Here is a 13771-nt window from a genome sequence, read left to right on the forward strand (position 1 = left end):
TTCTGTTCCATGAGTATGTAGCACGTAATATACGCATATATTATGTGAAAATATCCACTTTCAAGTGATATCGATATTCAGTCTTGAATTTGCACAGAAGCGACAGCTTTGACCTAGTACAACATTGTTAGTAATAGTGCGATTTTCACCAGGATCATGCTCTATGCTGTAGCTTACATTGCTGCAAAATTTCGTGATTCTAAGGTGAACTTAAGGGGGCTTTCCTGTCAATTACTAAAAATTATAGCAATGTACTATTACTTTTTGAACAGGTATTGGTATGGAGGGTATTTCGGAGCCTAGGCGCCATATAGTGCCAACCTCTTGATTTTTTTCAGATTTTTCGGTTGGGTAGTTTCTGAGAATGGATTCGTCAAAGAAATGATCACTTTCAACCCCCTGCACTCCCCCCCCCCCCTTTCCAACAAATGTCAAAACTAAGACCGACTTCGAAAAGTACTAACCGAGACACCTTTCCACCTTTCTACCAAATTTGGTGTCAATCGCTACAATCGTCTCTTAGAAAAATGCGTGTGACGGACAGACAGACAGTAAACCGATTTTAATAAGGCGTGTGTTTACGCAAAAGCTTAAAAGCAGCATCGTAGAGTGCGTAGTTGGATGCGCATTGGATTATTTTCTATGGGACCATCTTAAATCATAGCTTTATCAAGACTCTGGATGAATTTAGATTCGAACCACCGTTGGTTCTATACCACCCAAATTGGTGCATCGAGCCCGGACCCAAATTGGTCATTTGAATAATATATTGTTGGAATCATGAATGACATAGTAGAATATACCACCAGATATGTCAGTTAGATACAAGATTTATGACCGGGATTTCTTTAAGATACTAACGTTACCATGGCATTTGTGCGGCAGTTGGTGGAAACTAACAAGGGGATTCTTTTCCTAGGGCTCGTATGTTGTCTTTTGGATGCTTATAAACGATGGAAGAATCCTGTATTCTAGGAAAAAATTAGCTGCCGCCCTCGGCACTCAGCCTTTTAAATTGAATTGATTATATAGCGAGTCCAAGTCAACGATAATACTTAAAGGGCTGACAGGGTAACTCACAAGGATCCAGAAAAACATTAAATGATCTTAGTCAAAAGTTGATGGTTTCTGATATATTGGCAATTCAATGGAATTCGTTCAAATCGTTCGAATGTCACTCGAATTGGTGGACCTTGGTGCAAAACCGGAACATCTGGAGGCCTAGACCGGATACGGGTTGTTGCGCCGTTGATGATCATGATGACTCTTAAAAAAATTTATATTCGTAGATTCAGATTTCAAATTTTCTATACTAATTAACCATCTCATTAATCAAATAGCAACCTTTGATTAATAATTCAAAACGTTTAATAACAAATCTGTTTTAAACCGATGCATTAATTTGATGCTCAAGGAGTGGAACAGCGAATCAATGCCTGAAGACTGACCAATGTGCGAGGCCAAATAAAAGCAGCTGGATCACAATCGAAACCATTCAACATCAAAAACGGTCCAGGCAAGGGGATGCCCTATCATGCGTCCTCTTCAACCTGGCCTTGGAGCGCCAGCGCGATTCAGACGTAAATTCGAGAGGCACCATCCTCTTCAAGTCCACCCAACTACTGGCCCACGATGACGATATTGGCATTATGGGAAGAACAAGCCGAGATGTACAGTCTGCCTTTCTCCAGATCGAGCAGACAGCGCGAGATCTTTGGCTGCACATCAATGAAGGCAAGACGAAGTACATGGTGCAACGTCAGCACCAAAACCAAAGAAGCAACATCATCAAACCGCACTGAGCGATACCATGACTGTCAGGTTGTCAATAAATTCGGGCTCAATAGGTTACGGTAGGCGGGTCACTTAATCCGGATGAGGATGATCCAGCCCGGAAACTCTATAAGGGCAATATCTGTGGTAGAAAAAGAAGACGAGGCAGACCCAGCCTAATATGGAGCGATGGCGTAGGTCAGGACGCCAGGCAGCTTTTAGGGATATCGAATTGGTGGACCTCGGCGCAAAACTGGCGTGTCTGGAGTTCCTTATTAAGGCATACCGGTTGTTGCGCCGTTAATGATGATGATGATGTTTTTTTTTATTTTTCATCTGCAAAGTTTGAACTTCCATAAACTGCTGAGCTAAGTTGGCCAGTTACTTGAAAAGTTTGTCCATTTAATGTAGTTTTCGAACTTGTGGAACACCTGCCATTTTACTGAAGAAAGGAGCTATTGTTCAAATAAACAGTTTGGTAGCAATGGCTTATAGTAAGGGACAATTGTAATCTATGGAATCATCTTACAAAATAAAATAAACTGAATTAAGTTTAAAGGACAGTTTTTATTCAACCTAACAAAAATTAAACAATTTGTTCAAATTGCCCACCACCAACGCAAATACAGATGCGGTATCTTCTTTTTCCATCTTGCATTTCTTGCAACATTCTGCTCTTGGGCCGCGTTAGTTATTCGCTGACGTAATTTATGGATATTATTTACTGGTTTGGCATATCTCTTTTCTTTTATGCAACTCCAGCAAACAAAATTAAGGGGATTCAAATTTGGAGATGTGGGAAGCCACAAAATTGGACCAAGTAGGCCAATTCACCTTTGGTCTAAATATTGGCGGACTTCACTAGCGTAATGGGCCGGGCAGCCATAGTTTTGGAACCACATGAATCGGAATGTGGCCAAAGTAACGTTTTCTAAAAGATCTGGTGGATAATTTTATCCAAAATGTAAGGAAGCCTACCAGTTCAGATTTTCTGGTAATTCCAACGGACCAATCACATGTCCTTTTAATATACCGATCCACATGTTAACTTTGAACCAGTGTTGGAACCTTTCTTCTCGAATGAAGTGGAGATTTTCCAGTGCATAACTATGCAAATTGTGCCTGTTCATAAAGCTATCCTTTTTAAATGTACTTTCATCAGACGATAGTACTTTGTTCAAAAAGGTCGGGTCCTCAACATTCTGCAGCAAAACTGTTTCCATAGTCCCGTGGCAACGGGGCTTGAACAAGTTGCACATGATATGGGCGATACTGATATTGCCTAGTGATCATATTTACGGTCGATTTCGGTACCCTGTTCGTCTTGCTCGTGCTGAAGTAGACGGGTAGTATTCAATTTCTCTTAAAACTTGGTCATCATAATCCATTCGGGGTCTTCTTTCTCGAGCGGGAGCGTGACTATTTTTCTTAACCTAATTAATACCAGTATCTCTGTCATTTAAATAGTCTTACAAAAAACAAAAAGGACAGTAGATTATTCGACAATTGTTTACTATAAAGTGATCGCGCCACGATCACAATAATTTGATTTATTACTTGAACAAGTCGGAAAACCAGAAGCTGGTCGCTTCAGGTGCAAAAAGTTTGGCGGCATTTGGCCGATTAGTACGTAGCACGTAATATACGCATATATTATGTGAGAGTATCCACTTTCGGGTGATATTGACATTCATAGTCTTGAATTTGCGCGGAAGCGACAGCTTTGGCCTATTATAATTTTGTTGTTAATAGTATGACTTCTATCAAACTTGGCAGCATCATGCTCTATATTGTAGCCTAGGAAGCTATTTCGGAGCCTAGGCACCATAGGCAGCCTCTTGATTTTTCTAGGTTTTTCGGTTGGGTAGTTTCTGAGAATGGGTCCATTAAAGAAATCATCACTTTCGACCCCTCCCACTCCCCGCCTTTCCAACAAATGTCAAAACTAAGAACGGCATCGAAAAGTACTAATCAAGACCTTTCATTTGATACCCAACATGACCATATTTGGAGAAAAAAAAATTTACAACATCATATTATTAATTTTGAACCGATATTGGGGGATTTTGGGGCTTAGGTATCGTATTATAGTGACTATAATGATTTTTTTCAGATTTTTAGGTTGGGTAACTTCTGAGAATGGGTCCTTTATATAAGTGACCACTCCCCTATTCAGCCCGTTTTCAACTAATCTCAAAACTAAGACGTGTTTCGGCAAGTATTCGCCAGTACCTTTCATTTGAAATCCCCTCCCTCCTTACGACTATATATGTGTGGTGTGAATAGTGGTCAGAAATATGCCTTAGATTCCCGCACAATCTCAGAAAACTTCCGACAAATATCGCAAAATCTCGAGAATGGAAGTTTATACCTACAATATGTATTCGTGTATTTGATATAGGTATACTGAGGCAGCTTTATCAAATACACTAATGTCTATTAAGCTCTGATGTTTGGAAGGAAGTAATTATCCACTTCTTATGTGTGTAGCGATACATCCACGTTGAATATGGAGTGATTCAAAATTTGAATTTCAGGCAGCCAACGGAGATGCACTATTGGCTTATAACAAAGCCCAAGTTTTGTAGTTAAAGTCGATCGATGGTAATTTTTTCTAAAAATTAAGTAGGGAGTTGAAAGTGTTCTATTCGAGAGGTATCGTCGTTTACATATTCTTGCTGCTCTTTCACAATATTCAACGTTAAAATAACATCCCCAGGGCGCCTTGACTTGGAGAGTTATTGTTCTGGTTTCAAAAGTGTCGAAAGTTATGTGTAAAGAGAATTCCACAGACTTAAAGAAAATGTTTATCCACCACAAACTTAATGACTCCCACGAAATGCTTGTCGCGTTGCACAGTAGTTTCCTTTGACTCCCTAGAAATGCTTGTCGTGTTGCACAGTAGTTTCCTTTGCAGGGCTTGGAAATTTTGTTGTAGTATAGCATACAATGCTAAATATAAATGTGTAAGAATCCATTTATTATGATTTACATAACTTTTCAACTAGAGCCACTTCCGAGGATCTAGATATGCAGAAATATGTAAGGCCTATTGCAATTTCGTTAGTCATAAGAGATACTATTTTGTTTCTATCGCTAAGAGTAATTTCGATTTCTTTAATCAACTTAATATATCTGTTCGCGCTTTCCAAATTCTTGAAAAAGTGCCACCAACCATTAGTTAATGAGCATACAAAATGCAATTGTCAGCCGATGACTTTCATTGATTTCTATGCATGATAGAGTATCATTTATTATTGACCGGTCCACACAGAATCTTTTTTTCCTCTTCACAAATTTTAATTGTATTTGTATCGTATATTCAAGCATTTTCACACTTTACTCAATCATCCTTAACACTGCGCCCAACAACAGGATTGGAATTTCTTTTTCGATTATTTTAAGAGGAGACAGCTTTCTTTGATGGCATTAAATTATAAACGAGTTTTTCAATGTTATTTCGGTAACTCGTCTCATTTCCAGATTTATTCCAGATGAAACTTGAATTCTACCATTTAATCGAATATCGATATGAATTTTTTGCCTCCGTTTGAAACTCTCAGGCTTTTTCTCATAAGTTCAGAATACAATTCTATGTTATTCCTAATTTGTTTGACAAAATGATCTATAATTCGAGTAATTGTCATGTTTCGCCAGCGGCACAAGGATCTCTGCACACTATCAATCTGATAATCTTCGATTAACTTCCTGGTGCTGCATCAATTTCTACCTCATTGCACTTCTCTTTTTCCATCTGCTATCATGTTTTTCTTCAAACTCAGAGAATGCTCTCCTCCAGCTGTTTTCCCTTCTCCTCTGGCCGCATATTTTGGGGTTTTGTCATATCTTGGTATGTTAAATATATCAGTTTTTAAAGATTCGAATAACAGCAGCATATGCAAGAATAAAACTCAACGGAGATGTCAACTTTGATTTCAGATCCCAGTACTCAAGTATAAAAAAAAGTTTCCAAAAAGATCAGAAACTAAAAAAAGTCTAGCGATCGGGAAGTAATCAGCTTTTGAAGAGTCATCAGATGAAATCATCTAGAACTACTACCACAGAAAAAGCAAACCGAAGAATGCTCAACAGCTTACCACGTTTCACGAATATTTTCTCGATATATTTCTACAACTATTCAAGCAATAAAGCATAGTTATCTAGTAGCTAAAAGCAGCTAAAGTCATATTTGATTGCTTTCTACGATCATCCAATTTACTTACAACAAATGTTTATCTAAACATTTATCAAATTTGAAGGAAGAACTAGTGTCGGTTTCAATTCTTCCATAATTAAAATAAATCATGATTGTTACTTACCACTACGAACACTAACATAGTTAAGTCTATTATTTATCTACATCGAACGGCATCTACTTTTTGCAACTAGCCTTACTAATTAAAAACTAAAAGAGCTATATGGTTAACGACATCATGTTTTCGAACACTTACCGCATCCTGGAATAAAAGAGAAATTTTCTTTTTACAAAAGGAACAAAAAATAACTTGTTATACAGATCAAGATAGAAACATCGAATTACTAACAATTATTGAGGATTACAACAGATCATGCATTTACTAGTCAATTAGTTACTTTTTTAACATATTCAACATTTAATGTTCGCTTTACTTTTTTTTACTAAAGATTTGAGCGATATTTACAGATATGCATATTAAAAGTAAGAGAGTTGCTATACCTTTCGAGAATTTTTATCGTTTACAGATCCACCTGCACTTCCTGTTGAAGGATAGGATCCAGTAGCCATGTTGGAAAATGGTACTGGCTCTGAGAATTTTATTGTATGCAGCAATTGCATTACAACGTTGGAGACATTACGGAATGAAAGCTTGCGCCGACTGCCCAGTGCTGAACGAACGCCTAAAGTGTTGAGCATAAGTGGCTGTAAAAGAAAATTATATAAGAACCTAAGTGGGATATTTAGTTGAAAAATATACTTTTCGACGATGTGGAGGAGGAACAATGAAGTAAGTATCGACACCATGGTCTCTAAGATAGGATGATCGCTGGTCTCCATGACCAGCTTCAACTTCATACTCCCCAGAGAGCGAATCCAGCGTTGCTCGAGTGACATGCACCCGTCCGGGCTCTCCACCCGATTCCATGTGATTAGCCAATGTCACATCGTTAGACCAGACGTCGAACTGCCATTTACGTAGTCCTAGAACTCCGCATAATACTCGCCCGGTGTGTATTCCTACGCGCATATTTAATATGACATCTGTGGCTTCCACAACAGTTCTAGAGAAAATTAAAATTTTTCTTTCAGTTTCAAAGATATAACAATAACAAGAACAATTTAACCCACATATTATAGACAACTCCGATATTGTTTTTACTTTAACTAAACGATAGCTATTGAAACCGTAATACAGTGAAAACTCTCATGGGCGGACACCGACCATTGAGCAATTTTTGTCCGCTCAAGAGGAGTATTCGCCCATAAGAAGGAATAATATAATTTTTCGAAAAAATTCTGTCGAGGGAGGCCATCTTTGTAAGCAAATGATTCCACTTTCTAAAGATATGACAAACTTTTTATTCCAAAACTGAAAGATTTATTCAATTTTTATTTACATTACAATTTTCAAAAAACTTGGTAATTGTGGATTGACGTAACATTTTCTGTTTTTATTTGAAGAACAGTGTTTGAATACGTCCCTCTACATTTTTTCAATGCTTGAAGGCAATATAGTCGTTTTTACAAAAAAAACTAAACTAATTAAGGTTAAGATTGTTTTCAAAGAAGCCTGATTTGACAGCACCTCTGATGCTTCCTCAGGCTGTCCAGTGTCGGAATACTCTTCATCTAACCAGATTTCGCTACTGAAACACTGGATCTCAAGCTTTGGGAATGTTGATGGGGACTCAGTGGTTAATTCTTTATCAATTTCGAGGAATTCTGTTGCGTCGGAATAGACCTCCCCAAATGTTTCTGCCAACTGAAAAATAGAAGACAACGTCGCTAAGGGCAAGTCATCCTCAGGGTTGAATTCTTCTGATGCAGAATCATTTTTGTCAAATCCAGCAACTCATTAGACGTTGGCTCACCTTTGCCCTGGGAGCAGCGTGACCGACAGTTGCAACAAATGGAAATCACTCGGTTTTGTAATATATAATTGCAAACACATATAATTGCAAACAACAAGCTAAAGTTATTTTTTTTGTTTAGGATATTGGTGAGACAGCATCTGATGAGTTGCCTCTGCCCTGGACGAAACTGTTAGGCATCTTTATTTCTATTTTTTGGGTACTGGAGTGCTACGTCCAAAACGAGGGGTCCGTGGACCAAAAAATGTGGGAGTAAACTGCTCCCCATTTGGTCCGGTCCGGTCCGGTTTCGGTCACGTTGCTGCCAGGGCAGAAGTGAGGCAGCGTCTGAAGAGTTGCCTCTGCCCTGGACGAAACCGGTAGTCCTTTTCTGGTTTTTGAATGCTTGGGTGCTATGCCCCAAACGGGGACTGTGGACCAAAAACGTGAAAGTAAGTTGCTCCCCATTTGGTACGGTCCAACATCATATGAGTGTGGACTTAGGATCTCCTATATCCTAAACAATTATCCAGTTTTAGTCAGCTTAGACTCAAACAACTGGCGGTTTAACATCAATGTAATTCGCAAACTTGTCGTGTTTTTGCGATTATATAAAGGAGTGTTTTCCACCTGTTGCCACTTTCGGGCACGTTACTCCCAGGGCAGAGGTGAGGCAGCGTCTAAAGAGTTGCCTCTGCCCTGGACGAAACCGTTAGTCCTCTGTTTTTTCGGTTTTTCTTTGGACAATTTTCCACCGTGACACTTATCCAATTTTAAAGAAAGCATTTTGTTGGGTAATACTCTAAAGAAAAGACCCGCTTCGTCGGCATTATAAATGTCTTGGGGTCTATAAGGGGTGGAAGTTTTTTTAAAAAAATTGTTCAACGCTTTTTGGATTAACAGCAGAGGGCTCACCAAGCACACATCGAAATGCTATACTGTATCTACTGCGAAATTTCGAAGGTTGGCTACCTTGAACAATTGGTCTCGATAATGGAGTGTTTTAACTTTGGACCTTGCAAAACCAGTCATAAACCATGGCGTCAATATTTTTCCCTTTTGAATTGATAAAGTTTTTTTTACTGTTGATATTTTTTCCAGCAATCCTCTGGCCTTTAATGCCTCTTTATTACACGCATTAAGGGAAGCCTGCATCTTTCTATGTCAAATCTGGTTGAGACAAATCAAATTAATTTATCAATACTGAAACTGTTTTGGATTATTTGTCTATAGTTATACCTTTTGGTTAGCACATGCACTGATATATTTTAATTTTCATATGCGTTGAGAATATCTATTTTCTCTTTTAAAGAGAACACTTTCCTCTCCGACATTATTAATTATTTTACCTTTTAGACTTTTCACTTCAACTTTTTACTTTTCTTATCAGAGGAGTCCCCAAATTAGTTTAGGGACTTTTACTATTGAATTCCCACGCACAATTTTGTGCGCCGTGTACGCTTTTAAGAAGGTCGTGTCCGGCCAGGAGGCTTTTTTTTTAAATTATAAAATCTACTGTCCGCATCCGGTCAAAAGGGGTATCCGCCCAAGAGAGGAAAATTGTTCTAACATATTTTGTATATGTCAAAAGTCATAATCAGAGAAAAATTGTCCGCCCAAGAGCGGCGTCCGCCTTTGGGGTGTCCGCTAAGAGAGTTTTCACTGTATATATTTTGTCCCAATCGCGTCTTGTTAAGCAGTAAAGCAAAAGTAGGATCACTTGCTTCCCGTCGGTAAAAAATAATGATTTTACAACAGACTGAACTTACGCTATGGCGTCTATCATATCAAGTCCCATTTCCACGGCGCACTTAGCATGATCTTTACGAGGTTCGGGAAGTCCAGAAACGCAGTAGTAGCAGTCGCCAAGGATTTTGATTCGTAAGCAGTGATTATCCTGAAATTGTCATGAAACATTAAATTAAAAGTGTGTTAAAGGATGCACATAGCTATATATCTTACATGTGCCAGTTGATCGAAACGTCCAAACAGTTCATTCAAAAGTCGCACGAGTTCTTGTGCACTACATTGCGAAGCCAACACCGTAAATCCCACAATATCGGCAAAAAGGATACTGCAAAAAATAAGTTCATTACACATATAATTCTCTTTGTCCTTTTGCCTTGAATAAATTAATCTAGCACCCAGTACCATACCTGACATTCTCATGCTTCTGTATGTAAATCCTATGGAACTGCCCGGCAACCGGCGACAATATATCATTTTTCATTTGCATGGCAACGTGTTGTGGAAGCACAGATAGCAATAGGCGTTCGAGCTTTTCATTCTCATCTTGTATTTCGAGACGGGATGCAATGCAATTACGTGTGTCGAGGAAGGCTCGACGTTGAGCGCGCTCCATCATGATGTTCACAACTAATCCCGCTATGTTGACTCCAATAAACATTACAACGTTAGCAATCAACTAGAAAATAAACGAAGCATGTTAAAATCTTCTAGCGAATTTGCAATTTACATTTTCCGAGAGAGTAGATGTAATAAATTTTCCACTTTGTAGAAGGAAAAGTTTGCCATGTCAAGGGAATCTATTTTTGAAGGAAAAAGGATATACGATGAAATCTTTTCAACTCCTTTGTTCAGAGGAATTTGGAGGAATAGTAGTTTTCAAAGAAGACATAACGAAAGAGTTGGGTTTAAAGTTTTCAAAGAAGACATAACGAAAGAGTTGGATTTAAGTATTTATTTCCATTTCCACTGAATTCAGCTGTTTTGGGAGATTTAATCCCTCATCCAAAATGACATCTCAAAGGATTTCAAGCTACGAACTAAAAGCGGTTACGGAATTCGAGTGATTAAAGTTTAACAAATTTGTAATCCTTCCCAAGGCACTGGTGTACATGCCATACATACGTAATACTGGTCCCTTCCGATACTGTGAAGTGAAAGCCTAATGAAACGTGGTAAGGCGCATTCTTTTCTTTGAAAAATATTTATTTTGATGGATGAATGATTTGAGATTGTCTATTAATAATGGGCGTGGATCAAGCTATCTGTTTAATGCAGAACAATGGTAGCAGCAACTGTCAGGAGTGTACCTCCTCTACTTTCATATATCAACGAAGGATCGCCAACTGTTTATAGCATTATTGCTTCGAATTCAGGAAACTAGTTCGGAATGAACTCAAAGGAAGGATCACACAAACGAATTTTGGATTACTTTGTTGGACCTCGAAATGGTAGTCCCTTATACAACATTGGAAAGTTTCTCTAGGACGAATGGCTTGGGCAAACTTTAGAAGATGTAAACTTCAAGCGTCATATGTGACTTCAACAAGATTTCATTTTTTCTTCTAAGACTTGTCCTCCAGGTTGGGGCTTCGGATCGATGGACTTACAACTTGTCATCTACCAAAAGGCAAAAGGGAATGTACAGAGACAGAATAAATAGCATCAGTTGGAATCAATATCACGGAAACGACTGTGCAAATGAATGAAAGACTACGCTCTTGAGTCCTGGAATGTTAGTTCACTAAACACATTTCGTGCTTCTAAAGATTTACTGCCAGTAAGTGGAAACTCAGGATTTTAGCAGTACAGCAAACGAATTGGAATGAAGACAACCGACATAAGATCGACATAAGTAAGAAGTTATCAAACGTAATTTTGGAGCCTCTTTCATCCTTGATAGGAACTTTAAAGCAATGTTATCGATTTCAAACCTAAACACGGAAGATTATGTGCGCTTCGATACCATGGTCTGGAAAGACTATACGACTCCCTGCCTCCGAATGATGTCAAGATATTGCTCAGTCATTTTCACGCCAAGGTTGTAAACGACGAAACACATCGTGGAACCATCATACGGCACAGTTTCCATAATTTATCAAATGACTACGACAAACGCTTCATTGACTTTACAAGTCCACCCCTTGGTGGGGTACAGCGCGATTACCTAAAATGCGCTTCAGCTCCGATCACGATTTCTTGAAATGCCTGCATTCCTTCTCTACTATTTTGCACCAAGTGCCTTTGGGGCGACCCACTCGTCGGTCATCTTGGGAGAGTGCGTTCCACTCCCTAATGTGTGACCCATCCATTGCCACTTTCGCCTACCAATAATAACGCATACGGGTGTCCAGCCTGTGCGACGACTTACAAGTAACAGAGATTTAATTATAAAATCGACATGCTACCCACACAAGCGCATTCCCAGAAGGATATGAATCACATTCTCATCACTAAAAGATGGCCAGCCAGCATCCTCGACGTGAGATCATATTGAAGAGCAAACTACGACTCCGACCACTACATGGTAGAAGCTGTTTACAAATGCCGAATCCCAAAGACCGAGAATAAAAACCAACCCACTTTGGAAACTTGAGATCTTTCGACATCCAAAGAGTTCGTATCAGACTGTCAACACGCTTTTTGAGAAGTGTTGCAGAAATAATGCGCCCGAAAATCTAGTGCGACCAAGAGTATTTTTCAATCATAACGAAGCTCTGTTATGCATAGCCTCACGCATGCACGAGTTTTGGGCGAAACAGATCATTCCAATGTTGCCCTGATATCCAGATTTTTTTGATTGTGAATAATGCAGACGATTTAGAAGAAAATGGTAAATAATTCACGATTTCCTACAATCTGAAGACATAACTCACTATGAAAAGATGATGTAAAAGAACAAAATATTCTCTTCACTGAACTCATGGTTTGAACAATATTTTAACGATGATCAGATACTAACAGATCACCCCAACCAAAGCAAATCTATTGCGCCACGAAATTTTCGTTTGATCCAATTATGGTAGACTTGCGTATAATGCTCCATGAAGCTCCGATGATTTCTGCAAGGATTCTTCAACTCATTAAAAAAATATATCCGTTAATAATGCTGGGAATTAACCGGCTCTCTGTCTACAAAGTATGTCTTCATTATTCTTGAAGTTTTATCTGCTCAAGTCCAAGAAAAACATACCTAGAACTAATGGGTAAGCATACCAGTATATTTAAAACGGAAGCATATGCCATAGGTAAGTGCACCTACTTTAACTTCCAAAGGAAATATAGTTAAGGCCTGAATCCTCAGGCTTCTAGACCATATTAGCTAAGAAGGCATGGGGTGGTCAGAAAGCGAACAGAAACGTCTCTAAATGAAGCAGAACGTTTGTGTGAAAGGGGTTTATTGCCATGACACTATGGGAAGAAGAAAAACGTTTAACGGAACGATTCTGGACACAGTTTGGGGTGATTTTGGGGAAATACGAACCAAAGTGCTTGCAGGATTGTTTGAGCTTTGAGTTTGGAAAATAGGATAATATATCTGGCAGAATATCTAATATCAGTCGCAAGGTTAAAACACCTAGATGCATCTATTATTGAGCCAATTATTAAATATAAATGGGAAGAAAGTGTGAAATTTTGAAAAATATCGTTATTTTTGTTTGACATGTTCTATACTTAAAAAAAGAACACTCTAAAATTTCAAGTGCATATCGGAATTAGTTTTTGAGTTATAGATTTCGGAAGAGCAGCCGCTCATTGGTTCGAAAGTTCGCAACTTTCGAACTTAGGGAGAGTAGTCAAGTTATCATTCTGACTCTTCAAACGAAGGTCAATCAGCTCGAAAAAAAGGCTTCAGCCACCCTACTTGTATCTTTCGATGGAGGAGAAGGTACATTGTTTGGGCTTGGACTAGCAGATTAACAGTGGGTTTGATATTTCTCGATTTATAACTATGAAAGAGGATCTAAACTTTAGACGCGCTTTTTTCGAAACTACATTTTTCAAATTTTCTGCAGTTACAACTGGAAGACAAACCATCTGATTGATGGTACCATGAACCCCTAATGTAATTTTGGAAGGCCAAAAATTATCTAATTTTCTCGCGAAATTTGATTTTCTTGTAAAAGCTTTTCCGTCATGATGGGGGCAATTCCTTCTGATTTAATAAACTTTTTGGTTTTTTTTTATATCATGCACTATGAAG

The 13771-nt window shown here is 38.6% G+C and overlaps 1 protein-coding gene across 2 annotated transcripts in view; it reads right to left on the minus strand.

Moving 5' to 3' along the window:
* The window catches only part of LOC119658368 (Ca(2+)/calmodulin-responsive adenylate cyclase), a 64279-nt gene that overhangs the window by 37390 nt on the left and 13118 nt on the right, over positions 1–13771 (minus strand). For both annotated transcript variants that reach the window (XM_038065730.1, XM_038065729.1), the window contains exons 4-9: positions 9978–10246; positions 9784–9895; positions 9591–9718; positions 6729–7032; positions 6470–6673; positions 6225–6230 (exon numbers count right to left, since the gene is read on the minus strand). In XM_038065730.1, coding sequence (XP_037921658.1) covers positions 6225–6230; positions 6470–6673; positions 6729–7032; positions 9591–9718; positions 9784–9895; positions 9978–10246 — 1023 coding nt within the window. The remainder of the gene's footprint in view (positions 1–6224; positions 6231–6469; positions 6674–6728; positions 7033–9590; positions 9719–9783; positions 9896–9977; positions 10247–13771) is intronic.

The sequence above is a fragment of the Hermetia illucens genome, chromosome 5 (assembly GCF_905115235.1).
Source record: "Hermetia illucens chromosome 5, iHerIll2.2.curated.20191125, whole genome shotgun sequence".
Classification (NCBI taxonomy): domain Eukaryota; kingdom Metazoa; phylum Arthropoda; class Insecta; order Diptera; family Stratiomyidae; genus Hermetia; species Hermetia illucens.